Raw genomic sequence first — 23775 nt, 5'->3', positions numbered from 1 at the left:
AAGTGCCCAACACTACAGATGGTTTCTTTGAGAAAAGTTAATTCATTTGTCCCACCATCCTTCACAGCACTAGTGCTCTGCCTTCCTCTGACCCAAAACAATATGGATTCATCCTTCTACAATCTGAAGATAATTGTGGCCCCATCATTGTGACACATCAGAATGTTAGGAGGTTATGCTTTGATTATAAGGCAAGGCTTTCCCAGTCTCAAACCACAGGAGTGCTCTTCCCTTTCTGCTTCTTGGTTGCTTCCTTACACATTGCTTCTAGAGCTCAGTTAAGACCTCTCCTGTCTAGAAAGACAGGAACTTTGGTTGATTAGGGGATATGGGCATGAAAAGTCTCTTCTTCATCTGCAACCCAGGACCACAATTTGATTGGTTTAATGATGCTGTCCCATTGGTATGCTATATATAGCTTCCAAAATTCCAGGCATATCTACGCTATAGTCATGTAATCTTCCCCCATCAATCGTTGCTATCATAATGGGACTTTCAGGAGAAGAGTCTCTGCAATGTTTGCTTGTTTGCCTAACCTATTTTATGTATACCTATCATGATAGCATCTGGCTGTTAGGGAGCCTTATGCTTTTCTATGCACTCAGTCAAAACAATCTAATAAAATATTTCATCTTCGACATAGTCTTTGACTTCATTTCTGTGTCATCAGCCTTCCTCACCATTCGGTAAGAAGAAGGATATTATGTCTCCATTCCTGGAAATAGAACACTCAAATCAAACAAGCTCTGATTGTTGTTCTCTTTCAAAGGCTGATAATAGGTCTTAAATAAAGCTCAGAAAGACTAAGCAGAAGATAAAAGAAACCAATCCCCTTTACTTTTCTTGCCACAGAAATCTTTCCAGATTTTGACACTAATTGGGATCAGACTTCAATTAGCCCTTCTCGAGGCTGTTCAGAACCAAACCAAAACCAGGCAGTTCAAAACCAAACCAGGCAACGAAGGCCACGAAAAAGGCAAAAAAAAAAAAAAATCATACAAGTTTCCACTCTCCAAGATAGCAAAATTCACCATTTTGCAAGAAAATGACCAGTGAGTGCTATTTGTGGTCTTGTGCATATACTGGAGAAAACTCAATCAGCTTCATCTAGCATACCACTTCTCTCCTTTTCCCATCTCATCAAATTCAAGATAACATAAAGCTATTGGCAGGTGTAAAACACCTGGCAGACATTCAAGCAACAAAGCCTGTCTCAGTTGGAGACTTCTTTGCTCTTTGTACCATAGTTTGCTATTGTTCCCAGTTTTGTTTACTGTTATGATTGTTTACAAATAAAATATGGAAACATCAAATGCATAAGTACTACATAAATATACAGTAAGTATAACACAATCTTTTGATTTCAATAATAATAAATGCAGTGATTACTTTGTATTTTGAATACCATCAAATATTTTGTATTCAAACATATGTGAAAAAGTGGACCTGATTCTTTTCCTTTTTAGGGGCTAAACAATGTGATTGCAATAGACTTTGATTATAGAGAGGAGTTCATCTATTGGATTGATTCCAGCAGACCAAATGGCAGCAGAATAAACAGAATGTCTTTGAATGGAAGTGACATAAAGGTAATAATAATGTAATTACTAGAATTAGGGAAGTATTACTATAAATAAAGTAAGATCAGATAGAAAAAATACTATGTCTGGTCTTTATTAAATCTCTAAAATGTGTGGTTAATGTTTCTTTTTCATAATAGAAGTCCAAAATCCATTTCTGTTTCTCAGCTAATATGGACCTGATTAAATCTGAGAACTGAGACCTCTGCAACGTAATGAAAATGTCTAGACTGGAAATGCAATAATTCATCCAAAACTAATCAAAATAATTGTGTCCCTGAGCCAAATTCTATGACTTAAAAGGTCGTTCAGTGTAAGATTTATCTTGGGTATAACTTTGTACTGGGAGAGGGATAGCTCAGTGGTTTGAGCACTGGCCTGCTAAACCCAGGCTTATGAGTTCAATTCTTGAGGGGGCCATCTGGGGATTATTCCTCTTTTGAACAGGGGGTTGGACTAGATGACCTCCTGAGGTCCCTTCTAACCCTGATATTCTATGATAAGTTGATCAGTAAACAGATGTAAGTCAAGAAACAGTGTACACTGATCTAGCTTTCTGGAGTATAACTTCTTCCATAATTTGTGATTTATGGACTGTGCCTAGTCTGTGTAGATGCTGGAGTTAATTTAATGTAACTGCTGTAGAAAATCCAGAGCAAGACCATGTCTTCGCTTTTGCACAGCAAAAGTTCTGCCTCTGTCAGTAGAGCAAGTTCAGTGATTCAGTTATTACTCACCTTTGTTCATTTAAACCATTTATTTTTTCTTAATTTGGGGGCAGTAGTGAATAGTTATTTTATACTCACAGTCTCTCTGAGTCTGACCTTCCTGGGAAACAATGAAGCTGTGATGGGGTTTGTCTCACCACTGTGGCATCTCCTGCTGGCTGTCCTGGGAATTAGCTTAGTTCACCAGTGCGCTCTCATCTGGTGACATCTCGCCACCATCACATCTGCTCCAGAAAGCATGCTGTCCCAAAGAACACAGCGTCCTCTTCAGGACACACCCTCCGGCTGTGTCACACTCTGTTCTCCCCCTTCTGGGTTAACCATAGTCCTCTATCCCTGAGGGAAAGAGGGGAACTGAAACCCACCCACTACTTCGGGTACCGGCCCAGGGACCCTGTAGATGGCAGCCATGTGCTGTGTCTCCTCCAAACCCTCAGTCTATTTCCCTGGGCTACTTCCCTGCAGCCCCAGCACCTTCTCTGCCCTTGTCTCAGGGCTTCAGCTTGCCAGCAGTCAGCTAGGAGCTTGCTCTCACTCCCCTGATTCTGCCTAGCACTGCTCTGTCCAAGGTGATAGCTGCCTTCTGCCTGCAAGGCAGCCAGTTCTCCCTTTGCAGCCCTTCTTATATGGGCCAGCCTGCCCCTGACTGGCTGCTCCTTGTAGCCCTCTCCAATTGGCTGCCTGTTGCACAGCCTCCCTAGGGTTCTATTAACCCTTTAAGGGATTGTGTGGGGCATATGCCCCATCACAGAAGCTTTGAGGCATTTGGATTCTGAGGTTTCTCTGCTGCAGTGTTCCCTTCGAGTCTCATCACCGTTGGCTGCAGAACGGAACTACCTAGTGTCCATGTCTTTTTGCACTTACTTTAGCTAGCTTTCTTTGATTCTTGTATATATTAGTTGTTTTTAAATCTAGAGTTAGTTCGTTAGCTGTAGGATTAGTTGCCTGCTGGTATATCTTTGGAAAATTTTAGTTTTTCACTCTAATAGATGTTTTTTCCAGATACCAGAACTTTAGAGTGTGTAACCCCAATTCTCCGGGATTTAAGCATTGCCCCTTCTCCCTTTTCTGTTTGGGACAGTCTCATGTTCGCAGAAAAAAAACCCCAAACAAACAAAAAATACCCTACCAGAACAAGACACTCCTCTGCAAGTGCTTTTCCCCCAAGGTGAGGAATACAGAACAAACAACATGTGACAGATGTGTAATCGTGTTGCTTAAAGTAGTTCTGGAAGGTGTTTAGATACTACAGTGGAAAGCACAGTGTAAAAAGCTACACTGAATACAATAGAATAGCAGAAGTACCATCTGCAAGTCCTCAAAAAAGACTTTAGAAGCCCAAGTAGTGCACTTGCAGATGTTTCTTCTTTACTGCTCCAGGAGTTAGGTGTGAGACCCAGTGTTTCTGACCAGAAGTGCTCTGTTCAGTTTGCTTTCAGCTCCAGGGTTCCATTTTCCAAAACTACAACCTCTGTCTCTGGTAAGATGAACAAGGTCTCTGAGAAACAGAGCACTGTTCCTCAGGGAAAGTGAATAGTAGGTTTCCTACAAAAAACTCCACTAAGAAAAGATCTAAGTCCTCACTGTGCTTCCCTTCTAAGGAGATTCCATGGCCAAGTATGACTACTGTAGAAAGTCTGAGGGATCTCTGTACTGAGGCTGTGGTACTACATCCCAACACTAAATTGTTACAGACTGTTTCAGTGCTTGCTACACTGGTTACAGTAGCATCAATGTTGCAGCGGTTTTGCCACTTCTTTCAGTACTGAGTAAATCAGTGGCATCAACATTGGCACTCTCCCCACCTTTATTCTCCACTCTAGCCGCAATGCTTGTGTTGCCACTCTGTTTGGTACCAGTTAAATACGTGGAAACAGGAGATTTGTTTTGGAGGAGCCTGAAAACCTGTGTTATCCACAGCTCTGAACATAAGATCATCAATACCAGGTGCTAAAATATCTTTAATACTGGGGGTCTCCCAAGGTTTGACTGCCCATAGACTTTCTGTGCAGCCTAATACTCCAGCTTTGTCAGCCCTTCTCCCAATCCTTTGCATGTGGACTACTCTTTATTGTCTTCAGCTGAAGGTATGTCTACCCTGCACACTTCTTTCGGCGGCATGCAGAATACGTACCCATGTAGCCGCCTTAGTGTGAGTATAAATAGCAGTGTAGCCAGTGAGGGATGAAGGGTGTAGGTATGTACCTACATGCTCTCTACCTGCCTAAGCCGTGCCTCCTGTCGACACAGTTGTCATTAGCAGTGTTGTGTCCTGCTGCTTCTCCGCAGCTGGAGCCTTCCCCTGCTACAGGGAAAGACTCCGGCAATGGGGAGGCAACAAGAAAAGACTCTGCCAGCTCCCCACTGCTGGAGCTTCCCCTGTCAGAGTGAAAGACTCCTGCAGAGGGGAAAGGCTCTGCCAACTCCCATCTGTTGGGAGCCTTTCTCCTCTGCAGGGAGAGGCTCTGGCAGGGGGAGGTAGCTGGGAAAGGCTCAGCCTTTCCGTACTGCCTGCCCCTTGTCAGAGTCTTTCCTCACCTAAGTGAAAGGCTTCAGCAATGGGGAGCTGCTGAAGCTTTTCCCAGCTGTCTCCCCCAGCCTGCTTTTCACTGCAGAATTTAGTGCTGCCACCAGTGGTGTGTAGTGTAGACATAGCCCGAATCACAGAGAAGCAGATAAGGGTCTCCAATATATTCCCCTAAGACACCTTCATGTGACTTTGTTGATGAGCAGGACAGTCTAGGGATTCTTCCTGGTCCAGATATTACAGATACCTCATATTCCTTGATACCTATTCGTGGCCTTTGGGCTGTTACCTTGTAATATCCAAGCATGTCTCTTTTGGAACTTATGCAGTACATACAGACCAGAAAGTCAACCTCTGTACCAACCTTGAGAGGAAAATCTTCAGCTACATCTCTGTTGTTGACTCCATAAAAGCATATCCATTCTGGGGAAGCTTCTGAAGAGGGTCCACCATGTTTGCAATTTGAGGAACGTCAACAACCATTTCATTCTCATGCCCAAATGTGGCAATAGTTTCCTTGACCCCATCTCATGTGGGTTATTTTAAATATTTTCAAGATTTGATCAAGAAATTTGGCAGAATCTTTAGATATGCTCCCTGAAGAGGTTCAAAAATCCTCACTTAAACTTATCAATATGTTTCATTCAGCTAAGCAAGGGACAGTAACTTTCCCAGTTCTCATGGACCAGCCAGGAATGGAACTGCCATGGACCTGCCAGGAATTTATGGAAGAAACAGACTGCTCCAGTCCCCACATCAAAGATATTGAACAAGAAATATCATGTCCCATCTGCAGGAGCCGAATTTATCTATACACACCTGATACTGGGCTGCTTCGTAGTTGTTGCAGCTATTGAGAAATTAAAACAGCAACACAAAATGATTCAAACGAATACAAAAAAAAGTGTCTAGATTTATTTGACTGCAAAATTTATTATTCAATGAGTTTCCATTTTAGGATTTCAAACTATTGGACCCTACTGGCCTGTTATAAGTTTATGAACTATGACAAGTTGTTTGTTTTTGTGGACAATCTACCTCCAAAGAAGAGAGAGGATTTGTCAACTTTAATTTCAAAGAGAGGACTAATCATGAAAACATCTAGCCAAGAGTCTTGAAGTGATTGACTCCACTTTTAGATTTATAGCCACTTTGGTAGTCATGCGAAGGGCATTCTGGGTTTAAACGTCTGGGTTTCCACATGAAGTTCAGTCAGTGGCTGATGAACTACCTTTTGAGAGCCTGGACCTTTTTAGCTTGAAAACTGATGATGTCTTTCACATCTGAAGGAATCATAGGCCACATTGTGATTTGTAGTGGGGTGGTTACCCGCTCCTGCCCTGAGGGGATTAAAACAGCCCTGGAGGAGGGCTGTGGAAGGGCAAGATGCCTGGGCTGATTGGGAGGAAGCAGGCTCAGCTGGGGCCACACCCCAGTCAGGGCCCAGCTGGCCCTATAAAGGCTTGAGCCAGGAGCTCAAGCACACAGTCTCTCTCTGTGTTCAGAGAGAGAGACGGGCCTGGCTGCAGGGAGCTTTACCAGACACCTAGATTGGGAGGAGGGCTGGGGAAGGGCCAGAGGAGCTGGGAGCTCCAGCCTAGGAAAGCCTCAGGCTGCCGGCCTGGCAAGGCCTAGTAGGTGTAGGGTTGCAGGGGGCAGCCCATGGGTAGGCGGAGGCAGCAGGTCCGAACCCCTTTGCCTGTGATGAGTGGCTGATACTGCAGTCTGCCCTAGTGAATGGGGCTAGATGGAGACTGGGCAGTAGCCAAGACTGAGGTGAAGTGGGAGTAATGGGTGAGGGTTCCCCACGGAGGGGAGAGCCTAAGACTGAGGGGTTACTGCCAGGGGGCAGCACCCCAGGTACAAAGGCACCGGGGTCCTGGGAGGGACATGGGGCCACAGGTAAGGCAGATCACCAGCCTGCAGGGGGTGCTCCAGACGCTGGAAGAGCTAATTCCCAGAAGTAACCAGCAGGAGTGAGTCTGCACACTGCTACACGATCTCTTAAAGTATTCATACCTGGCACTAAAGAAAATAGAGTAGGCTTCATACTTATTCAAGACAGAGATCTACATTGAGTTCAAAGAGTTGCAGAGCCTCCAAGAAAGAGGCATCAAGAAAGAAGAGACCTTCTGCCTCAGCATCCTTTACACATCAGACTACATTGGCTGTGAAACAACCATTTTGGTGGGTAGGTCAAAAGTAGCAATATCATTTTTCAGGATCCAGACTCTGGCATCCGTTCCTTCAGAAATTAAGTAAACTTCTTCCAAGAATGTATGGGCTTCAATTACATCAGACTGCTAGGTATTAGAAATAGAATCAGTCATGTTCACAGAGCCTGTGTTGCAGTCCTTCCTCGTATGCAGAGTCAATCAGTTCAAATCATGACAGACAACACAGCTGTCATGTTCTATATAAATAGGCAGTGAAGGGCAATATCATTCCTGTTGTGTCAGGAGGTAATTCGTATATGGAATTGGTGTATCCATCATCAGCTATCCTTCACTATGATTCACTAAGAGAACATCTTAACTGAAAAGATAAGCTTGCTTCTTTTGTCTACTGTGAATGGGAAGTAAAGGACTCTGTCATACAGAATATCTTTAAGGAATTGGATTACCCATCAATAGACCTCTTTGTAACAGACAAAATCAGCATGTCGGAACTTCTACTCGGGGAGACCTAGGATCTCTTTCAGATGCATTTGTAACTTCCTGGTCAATAAGTCTCCTCTATATGTACCCTGTAATTCCCTTAATCTCCAGAGTGCTAAGAAAGATCAGGCAGGATGTGGCCTTGGTCATCTTAATTGCTCGTACCCACCAAAGACATTTCTGGTACCTGGAATTGATTCTGCTGTCAGTTCATCCCTCAAGGGCCTTACTTCTTCTATTAGCCTTATTAATGCAAGACCAGGGCAGAATACTTCAATCTCTCAACCTCACCCGGCTACTGGATGGATGTTGTTCCTAGAGCCATTGTGTTCCACAAATGTTCAAAATATATTCATTAGTGGCATCTTTTCCACATGAATAAAGACATTTCAATTCCTGTGATACCCAAATCCCTATTATTTTAGATTTCAGAGTAGCAGCCGTGTTAGTCTCTATCCGTAAAAAGAAGAACAGGAGTACTTGTGGCACCTTAGAGACTAACAAATTTATTAGAGCATCCGAAGAAGTGGGCTGTAGTCCATGAAAGCTTATGCTCTAATAAATTTGTTAGTCTCTAAGGTGCCACAAGTACTCCTGTTCTTCTATTATTTTAGATTATTTATTTTTCTCTGAAGAATGCATGGTTGTCCATTCATTCTGTTAGGATTCACTTAGCTGCTAACTGTGCACATCATACATCATCTAGCCATCAGAAGATGTTCTATTTTTTAACATCCTCATGTAACTGATTTTTTGAGGGGACTTACTAGTCTGTCCACATCAAGGAGCCACCTCCCCATGAGACCTCATTGTACTTCTGTCTGTACTTCTTTTGAACCTATAGCAACCTGTTCCTTGCTGCATCACTTGATGCTTTTTGATCACAGTCATGTCAGCCAGAAGAATTGGAGAACTTCAACTCATGGCTGACCTACCTTATTTAATTTTCCATTCAGATAAAATATCTCTCAGATCCATTCCATCCAAAAGTGGTCATGGACTTCCATTTGGATGAAATGATACATGTACCTATTTTATTTGCCTTTTATTTTCAAAGAACTAAACCTTTCTGAACTTTCCCAGGATTGTTTATAGCAATTGCTGAGAGAATGAAGAGTGCCCAATTTCAACCTTAAAACTATCTAAATAGATTTTGTGTTGTATTAAGGCCCATTATGATATAGCTAGTTTAGAACCCCCAGATCAGATTATGGCTCATTCTACTAGGGCTCGGACAGATAGTGCAGCACCCATGTGAAATATTCCAGTTATAAAAATCTGTAAGGTAACCACTTGGAGGAGTTCATACTTTAATGAAACAGTATTCCATCATGGAAGCATTGATATCAGATATTCTTTTTGGCAGAGCTGTATACAGTCTCTCTTTAGTTAGGCTCTTAGCACTCACTTCCTTAGATCAGATCATTGCTTCTGAGTTACCAAGAGTGGAATGAATCTAGATCAATTGATAAAATTATCAACAAACACTGGAAGAAAGAAAAATTACTTACCTGTATCCTGTTTGTGTGTGTGTGTGTGTGTATATATATATATATATGTATATTCCATGACTTGTCTGCTTTCCACTTGGGTGGGGAATCCAACATTTTTGACAGGGTTACTGGCCTAGTGGATGGGGGTAAGCTGTAGGTGTGATATACCTTGAGTTTAGTAAGCTTTTGACAAAGTCTCACATGATATTCTCACAAGCAAACTAGGGAAATGTGATCTAGATGAAATTACGATATGGTGGGTGCATAACTGATTTAAAAATCATGCTCAAAGAGTAGTTATCAGTGGTGCACTGTTGAGGAAGTATATAGTGAGGTCCCAAAGGGGTCTGTCCTCAGTCTAGTACTATTCAATATTTTCATTAGCAACTTGGATAATGAAATAGAGAATATGCCTATACAGTTTACAGGTGACATGATGCTAGGAAGAAGTGCAAGCACTTTGGAGGACAGCTTAAAATTTAAAATTACCTTGGCAAATTAGAGAATTGGTCTGAAATCAGCAAGATGAAATTCAATGAAGGCAAGTGCAAAGTACTATATTTGGGAAGGGAAAATTAAATACAAAGCTACAGGTAGGGTGACCAGATGTCCTGATTTTATAGGGACAGTCCCAATTTTGGGGGTCTTTTTCTTATATAGGCTCCCCCACCCCCATCCCGATTTTTCACACTTGCTGTCTAGTCACCCTAGCTACAGGTGGTAGTAGTGCTGAAAAGGATTGGGGGGTTAAAGTGAATCATAAATAGAATATAAGTCAACAATGTAAAACAGCTGCAATAAAGGCTAATATTCTGCAGTGTATTAACAGGAATGTCATGTGTAAGACAGGAATTAATTGCATGCTTTATTCAGCACTGGTGAGGCTTCAGTTGGAGTATTGTATCCAATTCTGAGTGCCTCAGTTCAGGAAAGATGTGGGCAAACTGAAGAGAGTGCAGAGGAGAGCACAAGAATGATAAAAGATTTAGAATATCTGACCAAGAGGAAAGATTAAAAAAAACCTGTGCACGTATAGTCTTGAGAAAAGAAGACTGAGGGGGGACCTGAAAACCATCTTTAAATACACTACGGGCTGTTATAAAGAGAACGATGGTCAATTGTTCTCCATGTCCACTGAAGGGAGGACAAGTAGTTTTCAACTGTATCTGTAACAAGGGAATTTAAGTTAGATATTTGGAATAACTTTCTAATTATGAGGATGATTAAGCACTGGGATAGGCTTCCAACACACGTTGTGGAATCCATGTCATTGGAGATTTTTAAGAACAGGTCAGACAAACACCTATCAGGGATCATTTAGGTTTACTTGATCCAAGCCTACGGACTAGACTAGATGATCTCTCGAGGTCCCTTCCAGCCCTACATTTCTGTGATTCTCTGACATTTGGATTCTGTGGAAGAGAAGGAACTGTGGAAGAGAAGGCAGTTAGGCCTCTCTGTTCTCTATTCCCTTGATAAAGAGTACAAGAGCACTCAGGGCAAATGTGCACCATAACTGGAATATATATATACAGTCAATGTGAAGAACTCCATTTACTGTACAGGTGAGTAACTTTTCAAAGAAGCAGGTTTAAACATAAAAGGATATAAACTTTTATATATTACGAGAGATTCAAATGAAAATTGTTTTCTTGAAATGAAAAAAAACCCTCTAAAATCAAAGATATTGATGTAAAATTTACATTTCTTTTTTAGATTTTTATAAAAATATCACATACATATATCTCAGTGTCTGAAATAACTGTGAAGGAGCAATTTCAAAATCCTTTGAGAGCAAGGGCCAATAGAAAAAAGAATCCAATTATTTGGGTTGCTGTTTTCAGCTAGGGTGACTAAATCACTGTAAATTGTAAGAGGGTTTCTAGAACCATCCAGTTTTCATAAAATTGTTGAATGCCCCTGTGTAAAGGTTTGGAAGGTTGTGAACGATAAGGTTGGGAATGTTCAGGCATTAGGAAATTAAAATGTTCCTTCCCTTTGTCCATATGAATAAAATCCGCTGTCCAAAACAAGATTTAAGATTTAAAGTGATCTTGTCAAGTAATAAAGATCTTAATATTTTTTATTTGTAGTGTTGTTGTAGCCATGTTGGGCCCAGTATATAAGAGAGAGACAATGTAGGTAATATTTTTTATTGGACCAACTTCTGTTGGTGAAAGAGACAAGCGCTCTGTGGAATCCTCAATCTTGTCTCTTTCACCAATAACATTTGGCCTAAGAAAAGATATTACCTCACCCACCTTGTGTCTCCTAATATTTGTTGAACATATCCATAGTAATGGTTGAAGCAGATTATCTTGCAGCCTACATCTACAGTTAAAGTTGGAAAAGTCTTTAATTGCCACAAATGTTATATACAATTAAAAAGTCTACTATGTGCTTCAGATTTGCATGTTGATTTTAGATTCTGATGCAGATGCAAAAGCATTTACAAGTGCAAGAAGACCTTTTAAAAAAATCCTGTGATGAAGAGATTTGTAGTCCAAATATGTTTTAGATATATTTGGTTAAGTCCCACAGAAGCATCCAAAGAATCACATCTTTTGAGATCAACCCATCACTAGTCCATAAACTATTTTACTGGGATACTCAATTACTTCTGCCCTCAAAATTCCTTCCTGATAATTTGCATATAATCCAGCAGACCTAACTTGCTAAAAAGCTTTAAACTCCTAATTTCAGCCAATTACATTATTTGGGAACTGCCTGATATTGCAAGGCACCTTACTTACCATTAGGGCATTTCCACCTCTTAGCAAAAAGTGTGTACTTTTATGCATGCATGCCTTGAAGTATTGGCATCACTGTCACAATGAAGAGGGATATGTCCCACTGTACTCTTGAGGGGGTGGGAAAGGAACATTGCCAAGAAACAGCCATCCTGAGAGTGGAAAATCCTTGCCTTTTCAGTGTTCCATAATGATAGGAAATTTTAAAAAACAAGTTTATTCTAAAAGGAACATTTTTTGTGTGACGAGGAAGATTTCAACAAAACAAAACAAAAGGTACCTCCAAAAACTAAATAAAAAAAATGCCAGAATACAATCCAGTGGTGTTCCTGGTTCAGTCTGCAATTTCTGTTTGGGATTCCCCATTCTCCCCCTGTGACAGAAATTACATTCCATCATCTTTGTTAAATAAATCTACTTAAGAAATATCAGACTTTTTTATTATTGTATCACTTTTTTCCACAGAGCTTCACTGTGGATCCTGTATTCTTCTCTTAAACATTTTGAAACATACACAAATCAGTTTGGTTGTTAATTTTTTTCTAAGTATTTAATTGATTAACTCAGGGGTTCTCAAACTGGGGGTCGGGCCCCTCAGGGGGTCATGAGATTATTATATGCGGGGTCACAATCTGTCAGCCATCACTGCAAACCCTGCTTTGCCACCCACATTTATAATGGTGTTAAATATATTAAAAAGTGTTTTTAATTTATAAGGGGGGGGGTCGCACTCAGAGGCTTGCTATGTGAAAGGGGTCACAAGTACAAAAGTTTGTATTAACTTTGTGCATCTTAATTCCTCTAGGTAGTACATAACACAGCTGTTCCCAATGCACTAGCTGTTGACTGGATTGGAAAGAATCTCTATTGGTCTGATGCAGAGAAAAGGATTATCGAAGTATCAAAACTCAATGGCTTATATCCCACTGTTCTTGTGAAAAAAAGGGTGAAGTTTCCTAGAGATCTATCTTTAGATCCTCAAGCTGGGTATGGAACAATAGTTTAATATAAAATCAGAACTAGATAATGAATTATCATTAAAGTCCTCAAATATATTTTTTCCCCAGCGCAAACCTATCACTGTCTAGTTTTTCCTTATTAGGTTTATTGTATATCAGCAAGCTAAAATACACAAAAGATGTTAATTGTGTCTTCATATGTTCTAAAAAGCAATAGTCAGGGAGATTAATGCAGGTTATAGAAAAAATAATTTTTGTTGTGTCATAACACATCTTGATACAAGATAATTTGTGTGGTATTTGTGTGGATCATATGGTATTTGTGTCATGTTAAATATGAAATATTAAGCATGGTCACATTTTTATTTAAGGTATCCACTGCAGTGAGTTATATGATAGCTACTCTTTTCTACATTTGCTGTTATCCAAATTAATAGTGGGCAGTGAAATGCCACGTGTCTTTAAAAAACACTCTTCAGATTTCTTCTGCATACTAGTGCAAGGATGAAAAATGTTTAATAATGTTCCTGACTTAAATAGTTTTTGCCATTATTTTAATATGTACAATATGGTGAATTTTTTTAATACAAACAGTAGTAGTTGACCTGAGTTGGCCTTTGGTGGCATTCAAAAATGGCACTTCTCGGGGTTCACTATTAGTTTCTCTATCATTTTAGCTCTCATGGAAATTGTACAAACAAAAAGAGTTTGTAAACAGATCCAGTGCTGCCTTGCTTGAACCTACAGAAGAGTCAGATCAAAACAATAGTTCAGAAAAGTAGGAACTGCCATATCATTTAAATAACTTGTTATCCTGAAGCATACAGATAAAAATTTACATGTCAAATCGTTAAATATTTCATTGCATGTACATTCATCTACATTAGATTTCTACATGCAGTTTGAATATCACCATTATTGTTTTCTTCCCAGTCTAAATCTTTACTGAACCACAGTCATAGGAATAATGGGCACTGACTAACTCACAGCTAGAGAGTTGTTTTTTTAAAAGTGCACTGTTGTGCAAACCTCTGTATTCTAACTGACTACTCTCTGTCAGAAATCACTGACCATTTGAGAATTGATATACACCCAGATATCTTTGTAGTGGGCAAAATTACCGATTAAACCTCAATGAAGTAAATAATTTTGCTCACAATAAACAGAACTTCATCAGATATTTAGTTGTAAGCTTTCCAGTGCTGAGGCTTTATTGTCATACCTATCTATAAAGCACCAACTCATTGCTGGCAACAACCTACTACTACTACTACTACTAGTAGTAGTAGTAATAATAATTAATTAATAACTTCCCACTTTTCCCAGCTAATAGCAAAAGAAAATTTTAATTTCTAAGTGAGACATTGCAATGTACCAACAACTTGCTGGTGCTTCCTGTTTATGAGGTGATAACTGTAACTTCACAACATTTACCGCCTGGGTTTATTTAGCTTGGTGTACAGTTGTTGCCTCATAAACAGGAAGCACACTCAAGTCACCAATAAATATATGTATAAACAATGGCCACTAACAGATCAGTGTTAATATGGTTGAAAAAGTCATAAAAAGTCTGTTTGCTTGTTTCCCATAGTACAGTTTCAGCTCTTAAAATGGATGTTTACAGTATAGATCATTTTTAACAGGAATATCACTTAGGGTTATTTGATAAAAATAATGGCATGAAGTAACTGAACCCCTCTTCAGATAAATAAAATTTGCAAGTAGCATTGACTGCTTCATCTGAAATCATGGAATAAAGAAAGCTTGCTTTGTTTCCTTTTCAGATGTGAATTAAATATGTAATTCTCACTTTATCGTGGAGTATTAAGACATTTTTGCTTAAGAAGAATAAATAAAAATCTGATAGTGTCTTAGTGGAAATAAATTAATTATTCTTTTCTGTCTTTATTTCTTAAGGCTTCAATAATCTCAAATGCCACTGACATAAGAAAGCTAATGGGGTGGGGGCTATCAAAGGAGGAACAGCAGTATACTTTCCTTGAGGATGATCATGATGCTACCACCTAGCTCTTACATAGTGATCCCAAACAATTGTCTCTGTCCAAGTCTGCAGCATCAGCATTCATAGTTGGAGAGGGGCTTTTGCTGGGAGTGTTGGGTCCAGGAGGTGGCCAGTTTTCATAGCATTATCCCTCTTCAGACCTACTTGGATATAGTAGTGCAAGATAATGCTGATCCTGTTGGCAGTATGTTATGTTTCTTACCCATCCACTTTGGTTAAGAATGATTTAGCAGTGGTTGGTGAGTCCTTGTCAGCATGATGTGTAAGGAAAAGGGAACCCAATGGAGCAGTGTGGAGACACTGGTCTTCTTTACAAAAGCCCCCGTATTTACAGGATCACCTGATTGATTTCCCTGTCTGTCTTTGGCCAAACCCTATTCTCTTTCTCTGATGATACTAGCCCCAGACCCATCTATCAGAACAACCTGTAAAAAGTAATGACAGGTTTCAGAGTTGCAGCCGTGTTAGTCTGTATCCGCAAAAAGAACAGTGGTACTTGTGGCACCTTAGAGACTAACAAATTTATTAGAGCATAAGCTTTCGTGGGCTACTGCCCACTTCTTCGGATGCATAGATTTCCCTGTCTTGGCCAAAGACAGACAGGGAAATCAATCAGGTGATCCTGTAAATACTGGGGCTTTTGTAAAGAAGACCAGTGTCTCAACACCGCTCCATTGGGTTCCCTTTTCCTTACATATATATATATATATGTTCCACTCTATATGCATCCGAAGAAGTGGGCAGTAGCCCACGAAAGCTTATGCTCTAATAAATTTGTTAGTCTCTAAGGTGCCACAAGTACTCCTGTTCTTTTTTTGTAAAAAGTAAGTACATTCAAACTTAGATTCCTGACCCCAGCTCAGAGTTTTTGGCACTTAGAGGATGATTTGGCCCAGTAATTTCTGAGGGAGCAATGGCCACAATAGAAATTAATAACATAATAAATCTTTTTGAGGTGCTGGATATACAAAACCATCACCAAAATCATTCAGGTTATTTTTGGGTTGTTGGTTGCTTGGTTGGGTTGAGGTGTGAGAGCTTTTCCCCCCACATTTCAAGTTGTTATTGTGTGATTGAAATGGTATTAGATGAGTCCAGTTCATCCTTTCAGGTAACATGCTAAAAATCATAGTCCACCTATATAGCAGATATTAAAAATGTTACCACAGTTTTCATAAGAGAAGTTTTTCCACTGCAGTCTGTGGCCAAAATTCTCCAGCCACCTTACATTGCTGTGCAGTGTGTTTTGGGTCAATATTCTGTTTCCTTCTTTCGTAAGGTACTTGAAACTGCATTTCAGTAGCTTTCTTGTACATGTGGATTTTGCATCTGGACCTTTGAGTTGAAAGTCCCCATAGAAACATACCTGCTGCTATATTTTTAACACTTACTGTTTCCAGAAACAGGGACAAAAATGTAAAATTAAAAAATATTTTCTCCATTGAAAGAAATAATTCCAAACACATAGAATTGATTGACGGGAAAAAAACAAGAAAAAACATATTCCCCAATTTCCCCCCCTGAAAATCTGAGATATTCTAGTAAGCTTTTTGGCTGAATTAAAAATTAGGAAGAAATTTTGTGAAAATAGAATGCAATATTAATTAAGGTTTTCCCTAATGTAAAATTTGAAAAACGTCACCCAGCTCTACTCATGGAGAGCTCTCTCCTTAATTATGCCAGATCAAACCTAGATACAACTGAGGAGGGGAATAAGGCAAAAAATATTCTATTGGGGTGCAAGCAAAACTGTTTTCCTTGGAATTGGGAATACCAGGGGCCAAATTGGCCTCGAGCACAAGTTAATAAAACCTGAGAGTTGCTCTGTCATGCACTGGCTTGTAAAGGTCACCTAGGAGACATTCCACCAATGAGGATCATAGGTGCACAGGGCACTCTTGCTGTTGCCCCCAAAATACCTCTTCCTCAGGGCCGCACAAAGGTTTTTGGTGCCTGTGGCAAAATCTGACACTGAAGCCCCCATTTTACCAGATTTTCTCAGTTTACTAGTAGAACAGTGGTGTTTGTTTTATTTCCCCCCTAACTGATATTCATGCAAATTAAGGTTGGGCTACAAGAATCTAGCTGGGTTATTCTTCCTCTCAAACATCATTACCTGTATTAAATATTCTGCAAACCAAATTCTGTTATCAATTTAATCTATACAGCCTCATTGTGTACAAATTCTGGTCTCAGTTACTCATGCATTGGTCTTTAAAATCTGCTCTGAGTTACACTAGTGTAATCTGGAATAACTTCATTGACTTCAATGAAGTTACTCTGGATTTAATTACTGGTGCTACAGAATGAAGAATTTGCCCTTTTGTCTTCAAATGATGTATTTTCTCTGTTACACCCGGGTAATCTCAGTAGACTTCTGTGGGAATACGGGGGCAACTGAGAGCATAAAGTGGCCTCCAGAATACCAGTGATGATACAAGAGAAGGAAATAAGTCATCCTGGTAACATTTTCAAAAAAGAACCTAAATGATTTAGGAGCCTAAGGGCTTGTCTACATGGTGGGGTAATGCACCTTACCAGGGTGTAATGTCTGAAGTGGACTAAAGTGTTACACATTAATTTGTCTGTGTAGACCTTGCTGTTGTGTACTAAAGGTTCCCTAGCATGTATTCATTAAAACCCATTAGGGAAGCCTAAGTGCGTGTGAGTGAGCTTTAGAAATTACACCCCCATAGTGTGCATTGCTGCTGTGTAGACAAGCCATTAGTTTCATCGACATTCCATGAGGTGATGATATGTCTACACTTCGATCTGGGGGTGTGATTACCAACTTGAGGAAATGTACTCACTCTGGCTCTCGTTGAGCTATCATGATAAAGTGAAGCTGCAGTACAGTGTGTGGGGCTGGACACCTTGAGTATGTGCCAGTCTGAGACCATAGGCATGTACTTGAGGCGTCTGACTCTTCCTGCCATTTGCACTGCTGCTGCAGCTATGCTCAATCAGAGCAAGTGTGGGTATGTCTCTTCGAGCTGGGAATCATCCCCCACCCCAGCTTGAAGCGTAGACATATCCTTACTCTCCTGAGGATTAGAGTGATAAAGAAATTTGGGTGCTCTCTCTGGCCCAATGTTTCTTTCATTTTCCACAGTGAAACAGGTTCATCCTGGGTCCAGAGAGAGCGAGAGAGCAAGCAGAAGAATGAATTTGTAGCCTGTTGGTTAGAGCGCTCCCCTGGGACGTGGAAGACCCACTTTCTCTGCTCCAATGACTTCTTAAAATTATTTAGCAACAGTGGAACAGATTCAATAGGAGACCCTTTGGAAACCCCACATCAGAATATCCCATAGCCCAGTGGCTAGGGCTCTCACCTGGGAATGTCAGAGCCAAGTTCAGAATCGTAAATGCTTAGGGAACTTTTATTGCAAAAATTCAGGCACTGAGAGAGTTTAGGTGCAGCTGAGTGGCGGTTTTCTGAATTTCATGTTTTCTGAATCCCACTGGGGCCTGATTCTGGGATTTAGGCACCTAAAGTGTCAAACACCTAAGTCCTTTAGTGAATCTTGCTCTGGGTGCTGAAGTGCAATAATGTGGAAATGAAAAAGAATTATACATTTAGTAAATTTACTCTGAAAATCACTGAAGACCAGTAAATACAGAATCCCATGCCTGTTTCACAGTTCCTCTTCAAAGTCGAACCAGACATTTACATCTCTATTTGTTTGGTGCTGGGTTTTCAGCATTGATTTCTTGTGATGTTTTAAGAAGGTTGTGCTGTAAAACCAAACTGTTTAAACATATGGAAATCAAAAATACAAATCAATATATAGAAAGTAACTTTGATTATGTGCAAAAGAGATAGCACATAGGAAGAGAGAGACTACACTAGGTTTGGTGCTGTGTGATCTATTTATATTCACAGATGTGACAATAGAAAAAAAATTATAAACATAATTCATCTTGTGGGAATGGACGAGAACACTTATCCTTGTATTGAGAGGATGTTTTTGTCTGTGTGTGAAAGACAGAGAAGTGGAGGAGGAGGAATTTACATCACAACTTGTCTAACTTCTAATTAGAGAAGGAAGAAGGGGATTCTCTGTGTGTCTCTCTTTCACATGCCAACAAAAAAGGGCTCTGAGCAAGGATAGCTTTTCTCATCCATCCCAACAAGCTTAGTTATGCTTGTAGCTCATTTTTTTCCCTGTAATTTAATGATAATGTGCTCCACTAATTTCCTAGCAGGCAATGTTCCCATAATTTTCACTTGTGACCATGTGTATCACTACCCACAACATGCTTACTTCCCAAAAGCCTTGGGGACAGAATACCTGAGCCCATTTCAGTCTCTTATGGAAGCGCCCACCCTACCCAAGTTAATATAGGTGTATTAATACTAACAGATGAGCCATATAAACTGAAATAATCAACCTTTCCTGCTTTCCCCCAAATCATTCTTAGATAATGACCCATCTAATAATCCAGATGTAAAGGTCAGGTGTTTGCTGCCTACAGAAGAGAAGTACAGCTATATATGCCATGAGGTTGAAATAAGTAAACAATACAATAGACCCCCTGTACTCAAGTCCCCATTTCAGAGTCACAATCTTATAACTACATTTTTTTCTAACCTCTATGTGGGTCAATAGCTCATGAAAGATAAATTATATTAGTACGCCAACAAAACATCTCCTTACAAATATTTTTAAATGTAACACATGCCAGGCATCTTAGCTGAGTATTCGCAATCAACTGAAAAAGAAAGGAAAAACAAAATCCCCACCCAATGTGATATTCCCTCATTCTCAGCCAATTTAGAAACATACATTCCTCCATCAATACTCTCACCTCTTTTAATCTTGGCAAGTGTGCCATCCTTGCCATGTTTTGTAGTTTGCCCATTATGAAAGAATGTCATTTTCATCATAATGCTCTGATCAGTGAAATTAGTGTATAAAATATAAAAAATTGGCACGGTAATACAGTATTATAATATTTTACCTACCTGAAATTCTTTTAACAATAACATTATTGCAGGACCTGAGATTTTAGCTTAGTAAAATCATGATGATACTTCAGAATTTAAGGGTGGCAATCCTAAATAAATCTAGACATATATATCCCATTTTGAGCTTTTCCTTTAATGGTTTAAGTACAGATGCAAAACTGCATCAATATCTCTAACATGGCGACTCGTACACCTAAATGCTATACTTCAAGCTATGAAGTTGTAAAATTTTCTTCAAAAAAAACCCCTCTCAAATTAGCTAACTTGGAGCATGAAAGCACTACAGAATAATTCCTGGATAGTACTTAAAACCAACCAAAAAAAATTAAAACATTAGCTGCTATGTGTTAGTGCCTTTCCAGCTGTAAATAAAACAGTTATTGATTTTGTCTTCCTAGATATTTGTACTGGATTGATTGCTGTGAGTATCCTCACATTGGCCGTGTTGGTATGGATGGCACCAATCAAACTGTTGTCATAGAAACACAGATCTCCAGACCTATGGCTCTTACAATAGATTATGTCAACAGTAGACTCTACTGGGCTGATGAAAATCATATTGAGTTTGCTGACATGGATGGATTTCATAGACATAAAGGTTGGTCAAACAGGTGTAAAACATTCAATTTTTGACATTTCTTATTTTTAATTAAAGGTGTGTTATATTAATTGGGAAAAAACATTTGTATTCTAAATGTGAAGAATATTGTGCATTGCAAGATGACAAAGCTACATATTTTGCTTTTTTGTAAGTATTTTAAGAAGCAGAATGAGAATTTGTTTGCATCATTAAACAGAATACTAAAGGACACTTCCTGATAAGAAAACAGTATTCTTCCCCCTTCTGTATTAACCAAATTTAGACAAGATCAAAGAGGTACATTTCTATTTCTGTATTTCTTCATTATTTCCTCTGTTTTTGCCAACACATATATTTTGCTAGACTACTCCTCATGAACACTGAATTTGTTGTAGATGTTGGCTGCCAACATGAATCCTGCAGGGCAAAATCCCTACTCCTGCCAATCTTCTGTATTTCTTCCAGGGCTTATAAAAGCCTCTTTGGCATTCTTTTAATACACGCAAATGTGCAGCAATTCATATCTGTGAAAAATGCCTTTTATCAAAAGAAAGCAAAAATTCTAAATAGGGACTGAGTTTTCTTAATAGTCCAAATACATTATTCAGTAGTAAGATTTTTTTTCTTGGTTGAATTAAGCAGTAGTTTTTTAATGTGTTTTATTTATTAGCATAGAAATGTTACCCTCAAAGCTGCTGTTGTCACAAATGGTTTGCTGCCTTTTGGTATACATAATTACATAGCCTCTAGGAAGAAAATTATTAAGGAGAGGCAGTATTTTTCCATTGTTAAAGATAACATTTAGTTTCTATAATAAAGCCTGATTCTGCCCGAACTTTACTCTAAAATCTTGAAACATGAAATACTGGCCTAAAAAAGTGATAGGTTGGCTCTAGAGCTCAGTATGACAGACTGAATGTGTCTATTAATAAAGTAATATTTAATAACAGAGAGTTGAGGGGTGAAAATAAGCTTTAGCAAAACTCCACCCAGTCAGGTAAAACTACTTTCCTCAATGAGTAATGGATATGGACAATCAGAAAGTACTCTACTTGCCAGGCACAACTAGGAGTCACTGAACAACATTCTTTTGGATATAGGTTGTTAAGCTTTTGAGAGGCAGCTATCAAAGACGGTTGAATCCTCTAGTGGCCATGTGTCCGGCCTTGCCTTGGCAAAGCCTTAGAGAAAGCAATACATGTAAAACTCCGTTGTATGTATAGGTAACTGGGGAAATCTAGATGATGGGAGATGGCTCCTTGAAGTGGCTACCCTAGATAATGGGAGATGGGTTCAGATAGGCCATACCCAAAATGGGAAGTAGAGGGGAGGGAAAACTTAGAAGATTGCAAAGGGAGGGCTCTCTCTCTCCCCCTTGGAACAGTGTGGAGGTTAGAAGTCTGACACTAGGGTCAGAGCATAAAAGTACTTTTTGGAACATTCAAGGATTTCTTTCCTTTCTGTAACTTAAACTTAGATTGCCTTGTCTAGTTTATCTTATGTAAAGTGTAAATTTAGGTATGTTACGCAAACCATTTATTTTTCTCTTTTTATCCATTTTCTCTCTGTGTTTCTAAATCTGCGGTTGTGTGTGCGGAAAGTTCACCCCAAAGAGAAAAGGCACCTGTTATCCTCGAAAGAGGGACAGGAGACAAAAGAGGTTTTGGAACATAACCCCTGCAGTTTTATCTTGGTTAATAAGGCACGGGCAAAAGGGGCCTGTGCTACATGACCAATGTTGCATAGGCTGTGGGGGTCAAAGACCCAAGGAGATGCCAGCAGGACCAAGGAAGAGATGAGAGTTGGTGGTGGGATCAAGTAACACTGAGAGTAGAATTTTTTTTTTCCAAAATTAAAGAAAATAGAAGATTTTTGCACTCTGGTGAGCATGTCCATATTTAGGTTGTCCTAATTCAATAATCTCTTCATCTTTTTTTGTCACTTTATAGTGAAAAAAATGATGATGAGGAGAAAGATAAAACTTAGGAAATGAGATCAAGCAACGAGGGTCAAAGATTAGTTCATTAAATTCTTACTTTAAAATTTGTATTAACATTTTAAATAAAATTGTCAAGATAGCACACCATCTCTTATAGACTTTAAATGAGAAGCCAGATGATTGCTAGAGATGTTTGTTTTTATTTTAAAAAACGAATAACTCTGTAGCTTAGTGGAGTTTTATAGCTCTTTATGAAGATAGGCCTCAAAGTGTAAATAAATCATGTGGGGTGCTTGTCAGTGGTAATTAGAGTGTTTCCATCAGAATTTAGGTTAATCATACTTGATATTTATAAATTAGGAGATATTTAAAAAGAGATGTTCACCAATGAACAAAAATCTTCTGGGTTTTGTTTGTTTGTTTTTGTTTGTTTGTTTTTGCAAGATTCTGTCCTGAGAAAGGAAAGTGCAGAGAATAAAAATTAAGTTTAGTGACTTTAGTTGAGGAGGGGAATGCCTCCCTGATCAATTGCCTATCCAGTCCCTTCTAGCATGCTCCCCTGCTACTTCTGGCAGACCTTCCTAAAGGACACACCTCTTTATGACTACCTCACATCTCCAAGAGGTCTGGGAGATGGGCTGGAAATAAGATGGATCTTGGAAAGTCAATTGTTGAAGAGAGTATTAGATGCAGAACTGAGGGTTGCAAAGACGTGCAGAAGGGGAACATGGGCCAAACACAGCAAGGCCAGTAGAGAAGGGAAGTATGGGACTGAGAGCACTTCATCCTTACAGCAGATGTCAAATGAATTGGTAGGTTTCACACTCACCAGTCCTCCCAACATGGCTAAATTGCCATGATGGAAGGCTTAGAGCACTGCTTTGGTGTGTTGAAGATAAAGCCTCCCCAAGCTTGTGGAAGGGAGTAAGTTGGCCTCCAAAGCACATGCATAGATTTGGGGGTATTGGTGTTATCCTACAAGCATCATAGAGTTTGTCTGAGAATCCAGAATTCCTAATACCTACAGAGGGGTTGGAAAGGATCAAGTGAGAGAGCTACCTAAGGTTTCTTGGGAGGTTATGAACCCTAGTGAACACTCACTCATATTCATGTTCTAAGGTCCACATGAGTTGAGTTCCCCATCTGTGGATCATAGGAGATCTGCAGAAAAGAGAGAGAGAGGAATATCCCTAAAGTGCTATCTGCAAAATTATTTTACTCTCACCATTCTCACTGAGCTTTTCCTGCAGAACTCAAGTCTCTGGGAAAGATTCCCCTTTCTTGAGTACCTTCCACATCTCTTGAGGATGTTGGAAAATGCATATAAGAAAGTTTTCTGAAACTAATGGGGGGTATGGCTTTTGGTGGACTATACTCTTATAACACTGAACAGTTAACTGTGATTTATACTTTTCTGTGTAAAGATCTAAGAACTCTAAGATCTGAGAACTTAAAACTGAATTTCTGCTAAACAAATTATGATTTTATAATTCAAGGGGTAGTGAGGTTTTGTAAATCCCTGATTTGTTTATTTTTCATTGGATACCCAAAGAGTTGGTGAATTTGTTCT

The 23775-nt window shown here is 39.5% G+C and overlaps 1 protein-coding gene across 1 annotated transcript in view; it reads left to right on the top strand.

The window, feature by feature from the left end:
- LRP1B (LDL receptor related protein 1B) overlaps positions 1-23775 on the top strand; it is a 1261104-nt gene that overhangs the window by 1040041 nt on the left and 197288 nt on the right. The window contains exons 59-61 of the mRNA XM_065561615.1: positions 1467-1589; positions 12541-12722; positions 20085-20284. Of these exons, the coding sequence (XP_065417687.1) occupies positions 1467-1589; positions 12541-12722; positions 20085-20284 (505 nt within the window). The remainder of the gene's footprint in view (positions 1-1466; positions 1590-12540; positions 12723-20084; positions 20285-23775) is intronic.

This window comes from Chrysemys picta, chromosome 11 (assembly GCF_011386835.1).
Source record: "Chrysemys picta bellii isolate R12L10 chromosome 11, ASM1138683v2, whole genome shotgun sequence".
Lineage (NCBI taxonomy): Eukaryota > Metazoa > Chordata > Testudines > Emydidae > Chrysemys > Chrysemys picta.
The sequence above is the reverse complement of the archived record's forward strand: the minus strand, read 5'-3'. Positions and strand labels throughout refer to the sequence as shown.